The following is a 16,603-nucleotide window of genomic DNA, read 5'->3' on the forward strand; positions in this document are numbered from 1 at the left end:
TTCATTGGACCTCGGTGATATTTGTATGCCAGTGTCAAAACTGTGATCCTGAACCCCTTGTGATCGACTGAAAGGTCAAATGGCTCTTCCCTCCTTTCCTGTAATCCCTACCTGCTGATGTGCCTGCAGCAGGCTACCCATGGCTGGGGAAAGATGGAAAGCAAGTAAAGAGATCTGTGGGTTGAGACAGATACAGTTTAGTGAGCGAAGGAAAGAAAAAGAAAAAAAAAACCTGAAACAAAACAAGTGGTATGAAGGCAATCTCTGAGCAGTGGCTGTTTTCCAAAAAGAATAAAAACCCCTCACTGGCATATTTTTATTTTTTTTGTACTGAGCACATGCTGTGCAGTGTGGGATATCTCTGGGGTTAGCTGGGGTCAGCTGTGCCAGCTTTGTCCAATTCCAGCCTCTGCCCACCCCCAGCCTTCTCACTGGGAGGGCAGAACAGGAAAAAGAGAAAGCATTGGTGCTGTGCAAGCACTGCTAACAACAGCCAAAGCACAGTCTGTTGTCAGCACTGTTCTGGTCACAGATCCACAGCACAGCACCCAAAAGACTTCTCCCAGAACAATTAACTCCATCCCAGCCAGAGCCAGTGCAGCAAAAAAATCTGACATACGTAGGGAAGTAACTGTGCCTCTCCAAAACTCTCACACTGTCCTTCTGCATGTAGCTACAGCCTTCAGGAATAGGAATATTTGGGCTCACCTTTTGACCTTTTGGGAGATCCAAGGCCTCTTTTTTTCTGTGGGATAGCACCCACAGAATGAGGACTGCAGGATATTCTGGTGAGAAGCCTTCACCACCTGCCCAGGCGCCATGCAGAAAACCTCCCCTTCTTTGTCAAAGCAAACTGTAGGGAAGACCCAAGGGGTGCAGGTGCCCAGCTGAGGTACAGGAGCCCACCCTGGTCTCCTGCACCTCTTTTCTTTCAGTGGAGAACTAAGCAAGACACAGAAATGGTCACAGTACAAAGCTACATACCTTCTCTGACTACTAGATTATTTCATACAAAGGATGGTGGATAGCTATTCCTCACTTTTCCTGAGGAAAGTGTCTGCCTGATGCTCCCAGCTATGTACTGCAAGCACTGGCTGCACCTCCTCTGCAGCCTGAGCAGACACCAAGATTCATTTCAGGCAGCTGCTCTTTGCTAGCTTGTGGCAGCTCTCTGTTCAGAAAGCTTGAGATTCCAGACCCTGCTTTGAGGTGGGCACCACTTGAAGAAGTTCAATCCAAGATCTGAAAAAGCCCTATAGCCCCCTTGAGCAGCATCTCAGGCCAGGCAGGATATACCCAGGCACCCAAAACAGAAAGGCACACGTGTTCAGCCAACTTTGAAATCCAAGCTTATCTTCAAGAGTGACCTGGGCCGATCAAGCCATGTTCATACTCTTGTACTTGCAAGTATCATTTTCAAAAGTAAACTCTCTTCTATGTTATTCCCTAGAAGTTTTTGGCTATGTTAACTGTTGTTTGATTTAAACTATTTCAAAGTTACTTCTGCCCTCCTGTCTGCAGTTTTGCTTAATCTGGGCCACAGCAGATGTGGCTAAAACCCCCTCCTAACCCAAACCCCCCTATTAAGTAAGAGCATCTATAGATATAGATGTGACCAGAAGACAAAATGAACAGTACAATATTCATTTTGTGCACTTTCAAACCACCGTGTAGTTGAAGGACCCTGTGATTGCCAAGTGCCCCCAAGTCCAATGACACTGACACGTGTGGTGCCCATACCACCTTTAGCAGCTGTTTCAGGATACAGGATGGTTTCTGAATGAGAGCATCCCTTAATAGTCACCCTGGCAACAATTTATTTAGAAAACAGCTTTGAGCCTTGGATTCTGCTAAACTCAGAGTGCTAAACAGTATGATCCTTTTGTTGTATTAAGTAGCCCATAAAATATAGTACTGACCACTTTCAATAATAGTAATTGAAATGCAAATATGAAATACAAATGTGGTTTGTATTTCCACAGACCTGAGAGGTGCCTGTTTTTCAAACCAGGGACTGGCCCCATTTAGATGCCTACAGTCAGCACAGACTTGCATGCTCCATGATTTATTCCTTTCCCTCAAGAAAAACTCCTTTTACCTTCAGCTAGTTATTTTATCCCCATTTTTCAGTTGCATCCACCTATTTTCCCTTGGTTTATGTATTCTTTGGACAGGGACTAATTTTACAATTGTGACTCATCTGTCACAGGAGGTCTGTTCTATGATAGGAGCTCTCAAACATATCTGCAAAACCAAATAAATATGCAAATAACAAAATAAGAAACAATAAAACCAAATAACCAAAATAATGCTTAAGCAATAAGGAATTGCTTCTGGATATTTTGGGCCAGTTTAGGCCATTTACAGTCTATCATGAAGAAGGATTTGACATGAATATAGCAGGGCCTTTGCAATGTAGCAACTGATTGAACAAAACATCAGGCAATATTTCAGTGTTACACACAAAGTATCGCAGTCAGAGGAGAGCTGGTAAATATGATCACTATTTTTTGTTGTTTCTCTGTTGAAACAGAAGAAAAGAGAGACAATCAAAATAAAAGGAAATGGACTTTTTTCTCTTTTAATCATCTGTACTTAGCCAACTTTTATTCCTATCAAGTAAAATTTACTCTGGTAACAAACCCCTTAAATGTTGTGAAATAATAAATAAACTTTCAAATGGAGTGTCTTAAAATCAACTAATAATTTCATGGCTCTTGGAAATTATAGGATTTTTCAAACTTTTATACAACCAATTTATCATAAATTAACCATAATATTGCAACAGAATAATCAAGATTATTTCAGTAGGCTTTAATTTAAATGTAATTTCTGTTTCTGTAGGTGCTCCATGACATTTGGTGTGCATTTAAATATGAGTCAGTTATCACCTAAAATTAAGTCTATCCTCACTTTTTCTCCCCAGCATATCTTCTGACCATATATAATGTAACTTGGATTTTGAGAGGAATGGGTATTCCTCTCAAAATCTCTGTCTCTGCCACCATCTCGTACTATCACAAACACACAACTTAGGATTTTGTATCTGGTCAGTCTGGTATGAGTATCATAAATGGAAAAATTTATAGAACATACCCAGCTAAATGAAATTCTACATTTTCTTTAAGTAAAAAAAGGTGAAAGTGTCCTAAATGGCATTAAAAAAAAAAAATCCCATACTTTTGCAGGAGGAAACAATGTTGCTGTAGTGTTGACCAGAGAATGAAGAAAATCCTGTGAAGAAGCTTTGGCCCTTTAATTAGATAGGGTGATTTTAAAAAATAGCATAGCAGTATTTTAAAGCACAAATGGTGAAAAATACATCTCTTTAAGCAAGGTCAGGATTTTATTAACACAGAACATTGAAAAGGTCCTAAATGTCCTCATGGTCTCAGCCATGATAAGTTTCTGATAAATCCTAAGCCACCATGCTACTAGTTACCATTAACATGCACATAGTTCTGATGGACTCCTAGAGACAGCAGTAAAACCTCAGTGCTGCTTCTCACACAGACACAAAAACTACCAAACAGACTGAAGTAGTTCCCTGCTGCAGGCAAAGGAGAACCTGCAGAGGGTCACTCTGTAGGTGCATGTTGGGAAATTTGCTGCAGGAAGGGGAAGGGAGGGACGAAGCAAATTCAAACACACAAAAATGATGTTCATTGTATGTATAATACTCATGCAACAACCTTTTGCATTTGTAGTACAGACTGCCTTGGGGGAGCTGGAGGAAGAGTTTTGCAAGGAATGAAATTGTTCTTTTAAAAGTCAGAAAAATTACACATGAACGATAAAGAGCAGTGAGATGACAGAAATCAGTTACCTGTTCATATTCCACATGCTCCAGAGACATATCACTGCAGTACAGATTTAACCACTTAACCAAAATCTCTACAGCTATAGTAACTGCTCAAGCATACTTCTGCTAAATCCACTGCTGAAAGAGAACATATCTTGTCATTCTTCTTAAATTTGCATATTTGCATTTATGCCCATTAGTATTTCCATAATAAACTGTCTAATATGACACTTAGAAAAAGTCATTAGCAATGTGTACATTTAAATACTGTTTAAAGTGTTTGGGGGGATGGGTTTTGTTTGGTTTTTTTTGTTTGTTTGTTTCAAATAGGTTGGAGCATGTTTGTAAAGAAAACCTGAAACCTGATTTGGCAACACTGATTATAAGATCTATCATTTAAATGAGTTTGGGTAGGTCCAAAAAAAATTACCATCTGCAGGAATTATTTGTGAGATATTCCTAACTCCTTTTGCTGAAAATACTGAAATGTCTAGTAGTCAAAAGGTTAAAGTAGAAATCATCTCAGTTTTTGTTTCAAGGATTTATAAATCAGTATTATTTCACCTGAGTAAAATAAGGAGTTCTGTTTCTAAGGCTCAAGAGCAATCAGAAGCAGAGAGGCCAAGAGAACTGAGCTCTGTTGTTTTGGTAGCTACACCACTGCTGTTTAGCAACTATTTTACCAGCAATAGAGATCTTGGATAGGTGCCCCTGGGTTTTAATTCCTATTCAGTTGAATTCAATAAGTACCCTATTTTAATGTAACCAAAACAGTGGACACAGGAATTCAGTTTCCAGCTTTTCATTCCCTCAGCAGGAAAGCGTTGTTCTTTTTTCCAAATAGCTGGGGAAAAAAAAAAAATCAGGAAAATATTCAGAGAATGAAAATGTTTGAGGTAGAGAAGAGGGTAATCATTTACATATGTGCATTGAAAAGTTTTGAAAATTAGTTTTGGAGCTCGGTTTGCACTTGCACTTCTTACCCACTTATTATTGCTCTCTAACAGCAAACTCTTTTTCTGAGCCAACAGAAAAACAGTAGAATATCACCCAGCAGACTCAAACATCAGGAAAAGAGTATTGCCAAAAAACAAGTAAGTAAATAAACTACTTTTAAAATCACAGATAAGTAACATAAATAAAAGTTTTATTATTGATATGTCCATGCTATTGTCTCACTCTACTCTAGTACACTCTTGTGTGGTTTACACTTGCTCACTGAACAGGAAACCACTCAGCTTCACCCTGTGCTTAAAAGGTGCTGCTAACCTAAATTATTTTGTAATTGTTAAGAGTGGGCTAGTTGAAACTCAGAGGTCTGTGGTGACATTTCCCAAACTTCAGGCAATTCCAAGGGGGGATGCTTAGATAATGATAAAGTGAGCATGCATTAATGTAGTCTTAATGTGATCTCTGGCCAAATCTTCATTGCAAAATAACTTTTAATGCTGCTTCTGAATACTAAATACTGCTACTGCAATGATCCACAAATGTTGCTGGACAGGCTAATACAGAGCTATAGTCCAGTGGGTAAAGAGGCTCGTGGTGAGAGAACCAACACCAGAGTAAGGCTTATGTGGTTCTTCCTCACCCAATATATCTCATATATTCTCCATGGCAGAGCAATAACAGGATGGAAGAATATCACATCATGACTAGGGGAAGTGTTATACTTGTTTGGCAGAATGGGAAGGGAGCCATGTGAAGTGGCACAGCTGCATGCAGAAAGAGAGTTTCAGCTCCTCTCTCCCTAAGGAAACTCATCCCTCCACCAATACACCAAATATCCTAAAGCAGCAATAAGGCTGTTACAATATTTATGTCTAAAACAAATGTTTGCAAAATGAGTAGAGCTCTCTGCAACAAACTTGGAGCTGTAAGTTAACAAAAATATATGGTTAGACCCAAGATCGTTGAATTTCCAAATCTGCCAAGTCATTTCTCAAATGTACTTATTATCCTTGCAACTTTCACTCATTAATTTAAACTGGACCCTTTGTTTCATAGAACAATGGAAATTTCTAATATTTAATCAAGTGAATTTTTTTCTTTTTTTATGCATTTAGATCTTGCCCAAACATACATGAAGTAATGAATCCAAATGTACATCCAAAAGGTAAAATTCTTTCACTGCTGAAAAAGGAAGTACTATAGGATGTCTGTGTAGCCTACTGCTTACTCAGTAAAAGTCTGTGACAGATCTGAACATTTTAATATCGTAAACATTAAAATGAATTGGCAGAATAAATGAAAAGTAATGGATACCCATTAAAGGGATACCCACTAATGCAGACAACAAAAACTTCCATTGTGCCCAAAAAATGTTTGGCTTCCTGATGGTATACACTGCAAAAAGCCAGGAATAAATTATTCTCTTGATGCAGACTGAAAACATTACTTTGGGCTGATGGCTTCTAGAAAGTAACCAAGGGAACTTCCTTTTTCCCTCTGCTGCTACCTTTGAAGGTCTCCTCTTTTTGCTGTTTGCTGTTCCAAAACAACAAGACAATGACATAGGATCTCTAAATCTGTTTTCATGACAGATTATGGTCAGTAGCAAGCATGTGTTTAAACTACATTAATTTCAAAAGTAAAACACTGCACTAATTTAAATTGCTCATAAATGACACTGCAGTTCCCAACTGTAGATGAGCTGACACATTTAAAGCAAAGCATATAAAATTATTTAACTAAAAAGTGGCACAACTAGCCAGATAAATTTATTTTATGTACCTATGTATATAGTGCTATGTGAAGTTTGCTTAAATGCATTCAATATCCATATAATATACACGATTTAGACTTAGGTCTGGAAAAAGCAGTTCTGGGGAAAATAAAACCCAGCAATCTATCATCTACCTGTAAATCTTTTATTGTCTATGAATAGCTGACCTTAGCCCAAATGCCCACCATAACTGGAATTTATTCACATGCCTTTTTCACATCTCTGAAGTGAAACCTGCCTAATCTTTTACTTGGTACTCTATTTAAACCTTTATTATTCAGGAAGCTAATTTATGTAGCCCCTCTATAGGCTTAAGGAAGGTGCCTGTATACCTGAACAGGACAAGGTTTTGCATCATAATTTTTGGCAAGGCAGTATAAAAGTGACTCTGAAAATGTCTATGCAGTTCTTCCTTGCAGCATTTCCAGCTTCAGGATTTTTTCCTACTGATCCCTGTCAGGATCACAGGGTTTATTAAATCACAACCCACAATTCTTTATTGCTTATAGCCACTGGCTGAAAGACCACTGTGACTAAAAAAACCCACTGTGCATTCACAGATTCAGAGAAGCCAATGGGAACAGATTTGCCTTCTGCTTTCCCACTTAAAGAGCTATATTTTTGATGCTGGTAAAAATTCCTACCTAACCTGTCACCCTTTTAAACAAAACTTTTTTAGGTCATCATGAAAAGTCAAGGTTGCCACAAATACGCACACTCTCATTCTGTTGCAAATTAAAGACAAGATAATTTTTTCCATTTTGTCCTTTGACAAGCATTCTCTGTCAACTGGCAGAAACACACCCACATGTATGCCACAGAAATATAACAACTTACTATTATTATAAGTGATAGTCTCTATTTCTCATTTTTACAGGCAATGCAGCAAAGCAATGAAAAATTTTCAGACTGAATAAAACATGATGAGTCCCTGTAGCTTGAGGAGACTCTAGCCTGTGCCAGCTTTAGATCTTTAGCTTGTAGTGAAAAAAATTATGCCAGAAGGCCCAGCTGATTGCAGCTACCTGGCACAAAGACTCTGCCCTCTTTCATCCTTGTTCAACAGCCAGTGCAGCAAAAGCCAGAAAATTTGAAGATGTCTCTGCTCATTGCTGGTGGGTTGGCCTAGATGACCTTTAAAGGTCCTTACCAACTCAAATTAACCTACAGTTCTATAAAAAATTGACTGTTCCAGCAAGATAGATAGATAGATAGATAGATAGATAGATAGATAGATAGATAGATAGATAGATTTAGCTTCTATGACAGTATCTCAGCTGGACAGTGTGCAGTACTTCTCATTTTGAAGGCCTGATATGTACAGCAAGGCTGACAGAGTGAAATATTCTTCTTCATTATGAAAACTATATTCTTTAATAACAGGAAGAGTGTTTTCTCACTGGTTTTCACTCCTCAGCTAGCACAGAGTAAATATTTGGGCAGATACCTTACACAGAGGGCAGACCCATGGAAAAGCAGCACCAGGGCTGCTCCCTTCACTGCTCCTGTGCAAAGGAGGCCTAAGAAGAAAGAAGGAGGATGGAGTTCATCCCAGCTCCAGTGATTCATGCATTACAGAAGAGATGATAAACTGACCTGGACATCAAATTGTAAACTAATATTGGATAGCAATACATCACCCCAAAGGCTTGTGTCAAACAGTCCCCTTTTAGCATTAAGCCATGAAATGCATGGGCAATAGCATTGACGTTTACCACTGTTATTAATTTTTTACTGTTGAGGATAAAACAACCATGCTTCTTTTATGAACAGAAGTACAAAGGCTGCAAATTATGACACTGTCTTTTTTATCATTATCCTGGTACCACCTTTAATTAGGCTTACTTCTTATTAGCACCAGTATAACTAAACAGAAAATCAGACAAGTAGCTTGCATGAATAAGTCTCATTCCCTGTAACCCATTAATGCTCCTCTGAGAAGAGATTAAGGTACTACATATATTGAATAAATGAACGTTCAATGCCATCTGCTGGGGTATATAAAAATATGCAATACCAGGCTCACAGAAGGAGAGTGACATGTAAAAAAGGTGTTTAGGCAGAAAATTGCTTCTTCCAAAACACAGCTGTAAGGGAGGGCTGTGGGATGCTGGCTGTCCTTAACACCTTTCAGCCATGGGGTACAACCCCTGGACAAGAAGTAGTTCTGGTTTTAACTCTCTCCTTAGCATAAAAGTATTTAAGTGCACAATTATCCCTTTTTTTCTAAGCATTACAACATGCTGTAATTATTTGTTATTGGCTGGTCTTGATAGAAGGACTTTCATGCTCTACTTTTGAAATCGGGCCATAATGTAGCCAGAGATGCAAGATTTGTGATGTTACAGGTAGCCTAAGAAAGGACTGAAACAGTCCAGAACAGGAGCACATACCAGGCAAGGTCACACCATGGCTGTTCTGCATTAAAGAGTCACTGGATTAAATGTGTGGATCAGGTTAAGTGCAGAAGCTGGGAGTCTCTGCTCACCAGCTCTTGGGCCCTGCAGCTCAGGCTCTCCTGGCTACACCATGAGACAGCTTCCTGGACAGACAAACACCACCAAGAACAGTTTATATATAGCCTGATAGCTGGAGTCTTCTCAGATCTGGGGTTTTCTTCTGCTACAAAGAGAACAAAAACACTTTTCTATCCACAGAGGGATTTCCAGACAGGAATCCCATAGATCTCAAAGTTCTGCACCAAGAAGCAAAACTCAGGAGAGAGAGAGGATTTCAAGCACATCCTTCTTTAGGTGTTTTTGGTGGGCAGGCTTAGACATGCTCATGATTGTGAATCCCATTTCCACACAGCTACTTCCTCATGCGTTGTGTAGGTCCACAAACTCATGGCTGGACCTGCTTCATGTCCTCTTTTCAGTATCTCTAAAATACCGTAAACAAATACTCTAAAATCTGCAGTTAGCAGATTATATAAGTATTAGCTACTGTATAATTTACTACAGAATGGGACCTGCTGACAGCTTTTCTCCATTTTATGCAGAAAAGAGAACTATTCCTGCTAACACCTATAATTCTGTAAGTACCACATGTTCTTTCTAAAATTTTACCTTTTTGTCACTTCCTGATGTATGTTAATATCACTTGGGCTATAATACTAACAAAAAATGCATTCATCACTGGATTTTAATGCAAAATAAGGAATGAGAATTGTGAAATACAGATGAGAACTTTTACTTCTTTTTAGTAGGATCTAGACTGGAGAAGTGACTCACTTGCCAGTTCTCCATCTATGGGCTGAATCTAAAATACACCTTTATCATAAGATCAGGTAAAAATAACAGAAGTTAAGCTGAACAAGGATGTAAGTCATAAATCTCAATATTAAATATGTAAGCAATACAAATCAAAGCTGAAAAACAAACAGTGGACATTTCAATGTCTTTCCATTTGTATCCGAAATCTGGGTTTGAGTTTCAGTTCAGGCATATAAGAAAAGAGTGTAAATACCTTTTTAATCACAGAAGGATGAAAATATAGCACAGATCTATGTTTTAATAGTAAAGTTGGACAAATAAAGGATGACTAAAGAAGATTGATGCAATCGATACTTTGACTGCTTCAGATTTCACAGAATGATTAATAACAATCAGATACTGCATGAAATTAATACCAAATAGAAGGCAAAAATAGCACAGAGGAGAGTGGGAAAGAATGGTCAGGAAATTATTTACTTATACTAAGACACTTAAAATAATTATTTAAGAAATTTCTGAGATATTAATTTATTATCTTTGAGAATTCTCCAGGGTCCCGAGTTCCTAAAATTTTGGAAAAGAACAGTGGTTACTGCAATTTCTTCCAAGAAAGAAAGTAAATCCTGAGGATTTATCTGGTACCTGGAGAAACTATTAAACAATCTGAAAGCATATTTTGGAAATAATAGATCTGATTATGCAAAGAATTGTTAATCTGAACATGATGAACATCTCATCAACTCCTCAAACTAAAAGTAATTTCCTTTTCAGCAGAAATATGACTACAATAATGAAAAACAAAACAGTAAATGTAATATATATTGATTTTTATTGCACCTCTGATATTTCCCAGAAGACATTCTCACAAGTACATGCCTGGTCTAGTTGAAAGTGCCTTTCATTCAGATGAAAGTGCTTGCACAACTGATTGGAAAGATAGCCACTCTCAGCCTAGCTGACAGTAGTCTGCTGTGGAACTGGAAAAAATTGTTCAGAGAAGAGCCTGAAAACCCAGGTACCCTGCAGGGGTCTGTCTAGGGTGTGGTGACATTTTTATGTACTGTCACAAGGACAAACCTCACCCTGCAATGTACTGTAAAGAACACCTCCTGGAGGTCTGCTCATGCTGTAACAAAGATGTGTAAAACCTGGAGTGAGCTCACAGGAAAGTAACACTGGGGATATGAGATTCAAAGTCTTTTTGTCTCTGGTTGACAATACAGGAAAGATTTAAAGTATATTTGCTTAGTGAGAAGAATAAATATATATATATATAATTATAGGCATTAGCATAATAAAGTTTGAAATAAAGTGGACAGTAATCAATTTTTTTAGTGTCCTTGGAGAGTAAAACAAATTGTTTTAAATTTTAGCACTCAAGAGAAAAAGCATGAACTGAAAGTGGTAGAAAAAGATACATCAGGAAGCTATGGACTCCCCATTACTAATGAGAATAAAACAAACATCAGGGAATAAATCTGAGAATAAAAGAAACATCAAAGATCCAAGTGCATGGATGCACCTACACTGTTGGTAACAAAAGATGACTTCCAGAGGCATGGAGTACACGTTACATATACATGGAGCCAGCAGTTATGTTTCAGTGAGTGAACAGTGAGGACGAAGGGTGGAGCAGCACTCCAGAACACAACCTTGAACAAACCCATACAAGTGTATGGACACATCCAGAGACATCCTGAGTCACTCTCAGCACCATATTTCCATGGACTCCACTGTTCAGTACATACTCACTAGCACATTCACTGGGACTGCACATTTGTTAGCACAAATTCCCCAAAACACCGTATGTTTTTATTTTGAAGCATGACATTTGTGATGAGCTAGTTAATACATTCTTGCAAGTAACATATGTAAACAGTCAGTACAATACAAATACCACATGGATAATATTAAAATAAAAGATACAGTTTCAAATGTCTGCAATGATCATAAATTAAACACTCTCATTATGTTTCAAAAGCAGAGAGGCAAAATTCAGAGAGACATTAAACTGTCTCCCAAATGGCTATTTCATGAATCTAAATTAAAAATTTAGGAACTCAAACCACTTCCTCAACTACTGTCCAACCCTTCAGTTTCCATCAGTAAATTTCCCATGCACCAAAATGTCTGGTTACGGCAATCATATTTCTACACTGAAATCAATCTTGAACTTAAATTTATTTGTATGATCTGTGTATCTCTTCTTCTATCCAGAGCAAATACTTGACAATGAAGGGCAAGAGTGACTTACAGTTTTCCTCCAAGCTATCCGATGAGGAGGAAAATATGTACGAGACTGTAAGTTCTTCAATGCTGGAGGCCATGGATTCTTTGAGAATCCTCCCTGCCAAACCTCTACAAGAATCTGAATATGCAGGTAACATTTTCTGTCTGTGGAAACTGAGCAAAACCTAGAATTATATAGGAACATTACAGACTTGGAATTTTCAGTCCAGATGTTTGGTTTTTTTAATTAAATGGTTCAACTGGCAAATAACACTGGTAGGCAAAAACATAGAAGAGCTTTGTCTCCTTCTTTGTATTCAACAGTTACCCTGATTTTCATTAAATTATACTAAATTAATAAGTACACACTACTTTTTAATTTTAGTATTACCTTCATGGGATAAATTCTATTATCCCATTCCACATGGAATGTGCAAAATCTGGCTGATCAAACCCACGGCCATTTCAGAAAATCTCACTGCTATTTAAGCCTAGAAACCTTTAAGATGGGAAACATATTAAAGAACACACTAAAGTTTCCTCCAGATGATAATGTAATATTCTTTCTAAAGGTGTTCTCTGATGCTTTAAATAGCAGTAATAAGCAATTACTTTGAGTGTATTTCTCAAGCATTCTTAACCTTGTAAGGTAGCTGCATTAATCACCTTTTGGTTTACTAAAGCTATTCTAAGTAACATTTAATGTCTAAACATACAGAGCCAATTAATATCCCATTTATGGAAGTGAAATGTCATCCTAGCTGTGCACTGCTCCAACCCAACATAAACAGTCTAGAGGTTTTAAATAGTTAAAAAAACGGGGGGGAATCCTAGTTGAGAAAGGCTGGAAACTATAAACCTGCTAGCTCGCTCCAGTTCACATCAAAGTCAGCAATGACATTTTGCTACTCATTTTTTGTGGAAATTTGTTTGATGTCTAAACAAATAGATGGATTTTGAAGTGAGTAAATTTATCAGTGTGTGAAAGGATCACAATCAGTCTGAACAACCAGATATTTACATTATGTTCCAAAACTAATTTGTCCATTTTATTTGGAAACCTGAAGTGAATTCCAAATACAGTTTTTATCTTAGTAGGAAAAACTTTCATTTAGCAGTCAGCATCTCTTGTTGCTCATGTAAGATTGTCCTGAAATAGCCAAAAGTCTTAGTTTTTGTTTTGTGATTTCAGGTAAAACACAATAAACAAAAACCTGTTTTTTGTCTGTGTATTATGCCCAATAACTATAATGTGAAAAGATACAAGAGCGAGGAAAGGACTGAAAATGTATTTCAGAAGGGTAAAATTCAATGCTATCATCTTTAACATCTTTTCCAGATAAATACAGTCAAAATGCCCTTGAGATGTAAAATTAATGACTGAAAGACATGTTAGTATACAACATGAACACTTCTTTTTGTTGTCCAGGAACACAGTTTTTATTAAAAGCTAAAGTAAAAATTAAAATACTACCTAGAGAATAAAACCCCTACAACAGTCACAAAACCAGGACAATACGACAGCATTGCCAAGAGTAAAGGTTCACATGAAACACAAATTCAGTAATCTAACCACAATTAAGGTCAAATATCTGCCTTAACTGTTTACCAGCTTGTGAAGGTTCTTATTTATAACCACAGTGGGGAGGTTAACCATAAGGGTACTACCAGGGTCATACTTATGTCCTCAATACAGCTGCTAAAAGGGTTTTAAAGTCCGAGGGGAAAAAAAGAAAAAAAAATTTCAATGAAAATGGCGAGACCTGACCTGAAAAACACATTTTGAACATTAAGACCCCCTCCTTTTTCAAACATCATATTACTGAATTACTCAGGTTTGATTTCTCTTCCTCTTTTGCAGACAAACGTTGCTTAAGGCCTTCAGGTACCACTTCCCCAGCGAGCGAGCACCCATCTCAGCCCCTTCAACACTCAGCTGTAAGTAAAGATACTAAACTGTATTCACAACTGATTTCCCTTTTCTGTAATACCCCCAAAGTGCAGGCTATTTAAAATCTTAGCCACATCACTGGCCCAAGTTCCTGTGAGCTGTTCCTGTTTCACTTTGCACGATGCCCTTGCCTCTTGCTTTCCCTTGGGTCTCAGAGGCATCCCAGCCAGGAGCAGTGCCCCTTCTACTGGCCATAGCTACAGGAATGATGACTAACATCACATCTTTATTCTGGTTTATTAACAGATTTGCACACTTGATCCGGAGGGGAGAACAGTGCCAAATGTAAGAGGTATAATAAAAAAGCCAAACAAACCTACCCATTTCTGCAAACAGAAATAGCAATTGTTACTTCCACATTTACCTTCTGTACTTAGGCAGAGATCATATGTGATATAACAGACACAGTTTTCAAAACAGCAGCTGCTTTCCAAAGCAATCATCCTGCAAATTTTGCAATTTTTTCAAATTTTTGCAACTCTTTCAACTATCAAACACTGAAGTAATTATTTACAGAAGGAGACATATTTTATCTCAGGAGTTCCTGTTCCTACAGGGGGAGGAAAAAACCTCTTCAGTTTAAAAATCAGATTTTCCTTTTCACCATATTGTAAGGACAAAAGGGGCAGGGAGAAGCCAATGTCCCCTGAACATTTCCACCAAAAGTCTACAAAAACCTGTTGTGCTTTACTTCTCACAGTGTACTTCTTTTTCACTCCCTATCCTTCTCTGTTTTTTTTCCATGAATATATTGTAAAACATAATCTAATAACTATTTTTAACTAGTAATACCAACTTCAGCAATTCCCAATAAGGACTTACATCCTAGGGGGGTGACTATTAAAAGGGCTCTCTGACAATGTTCACCTACTCAGGATATGTTAATTGTGTGGTACATCACCTAGCATATTTTTTCCTCTGCTGCTTTACATTTAACCCTAAATTTACTTTAAATTAAAAATCCTTTAATTTTGAGTCCAAAATGTACCTTTAATTTTTGTTCTGTTTCTTGCGCTGAAATCAGAGACTATCTTATTGTTCAATAATCTAAGGAAGTGTCCAAATATTAAATCCTCTGATTGAGTTTTACTCCATTTTAAGATTGTTTTAAATCAGGTTTCTATACACTTTTTTATATTTAATTAACTTTGGATGTAGCAGTACATCATGAAGTCAGCTACTGAAGGATTAAATATCTGATTATCTTTGAAAAGAAATGGTATTTTTTATCTTACCATTTTCAAATCTTTGAACCATAAGGTAATGTGGTTAAATAGACTGCAACTGCCAAGCCAAGATAATGTGATCCTTTTGTGTTTGCTGTAACAGCTGATTTTTACGAAGTAGTATAATTTGATCAGCCAGAAAAATAACTCAAAGAATTCCATGCAAAACAGCATTTGCTTTTTATCCCCTCTTATTTCACACTGTAATGCAAAATGTAGAGAAATAATTCCTACAGATGATGAGGAAGTAAGCACTATACAGTTTGAAAATGAAAGTTTAGATTGATTCCTGTGATCAAATCCCCATGTAGCCTGGAAAAAAACTGAACTGAGAAAAATTAGAGTAAGCCAGCTTCAAAATCCACAGAAATCAGTAGGCAAGGACAGTTTGCCAGTTGATCTAAAGCTTTGAATTCCACCAGGACTTAGTAGGTTGGTTTTACATGTCTCCATGTGATGTGTGCTGATGTTAAGATGAACCATAGCCAGTGCAGGCAGGTAAATCAAACTCCAGTGTTTGAGAACACAACTGATATATATTTTTAGTACTTCCTGAGTGAATAGTGCTTATAGAGGACATTATTATTTTTAGATAATAGCCACACCGTTTCTAAATATATCCTAACATTTTTTCTCATGCCCAGTGTTATTAAGTAGCCTTGCCACAAGATGGCATGAATAGCACAGAAGACTTTTTTCAGCAGTATTTTCTAGAAATGTTAAACGTTTACAGTATCATTATTTTATTCAGAGCAATTTGCTATGGTTTAGATGAAGGAGAACTTGAGATCTGCTGCATGTCATTTGCATTAGTTAGGATTTCAGCACGTAGAACTTATGAAAATAATTTCAATATAGCAAAAATAAAGCAAGATTTTTTTTTATTAGTAAGATGGTAAATAGTAATAAAATCATAATAAAAATAGAATTAGTAAGATGTTAAATATTCAATCATATTTTGGTATTTTTGGAAAAAAATAGAACTGATTTCATTGGTTTTCAGTATTTTTTATAAATTTCTATATAAATATAAAAACAGACAAAAAATGTCTTCCTAACTCAATAAGCATATATATATATTTACAAAGTCTCTGAAAAATATTTAAATTTACAGTACCTGAATAAACATCACCCTCAAATGTTTCATTCTGAAAGCAAGAGCAGAGTTCTGGAGGTAGAGCCAGGGGAAGACAAGGAATGGAGTTGGACTGCCCATAATAATAACATCAGAATAAAGCTGTAACTTCATTTATGAATTATATGGGTAGCACTCTACTAAGAATTATTTGTAATTATTTTTAGGAGGAAGAATGAAAACACATGGATATCAGGTAAGCAGCATCTCTCATCAATTACAATTTTTACTGCCATTTAATAGATTTTTAAAAGCAGGCTGCCATTTTGCTAGCACTAGCTAAAGGAAAAGAGAACTCCTATGTGCAGTCCTACATTATC

The 16,603-nt window shown here is 37.1% G+C and overlaps 1 protein-coding gene across 2 annotated transcripts in view; it reads left to right on the forward strand.

The window, feature by feature from the left end:
• Positions 1-3,744: 3,744 nt before the first annotated feature.
• CLNK (cytokine dependent hematopoietic cell linker) overlaps positions 3,745-16,603 on the forward strand; it is a 32,159-nt gene continuing 19,300 nt past the window's right edge. The window contains exons 1-7 of one of the 2 annotated variants that reach the window (XM_033513628.1): positions 3,745-4,896; positions 5,869-5,918; positions 9,529-9,563; positions 11,960-12,122; positions 13,833-13,909; positions 14,169-14,214; positions 16,451-16,479. In XM_033513628.1, coding sequence (XP_033369519.1) covers positions 5,894-5,918; positions 9,529-9,563; positions 11,960-12,122; positions 13,833-13,909; positions 14,169-14,214; positions 16,451-16,479 — 375 coding nt within the window. In that variant the 5' untranslated portion in view covers positions 3,745-4,896; positions 5,869-5,893. Of the gene's footprint in view, positions 4,897-5,868; positions 5,919-9,373; positions 9,564-11,959; positions 12,123-13,832; positions 13,910-14,168; positions 14,215-16,450; positions 16,480-16,603 lie in introns of those variants that run through there. The other variant, XM_033513627.1, reaches the window with a different exon arrangement.

This window comes from Parus major, chromosome 4 (assembly GCF_001522545.3).
Source record: "Parus major isolate Abel chromosome 4, Parus_major1.1, whole genome shotgun sequence".
Taxonomy (NCBI): domain Eukaryota; kingdom Metazoa; phylum Chordata; class Aves; order Passeriformes; family Paridae; genus Parus; species Parus major.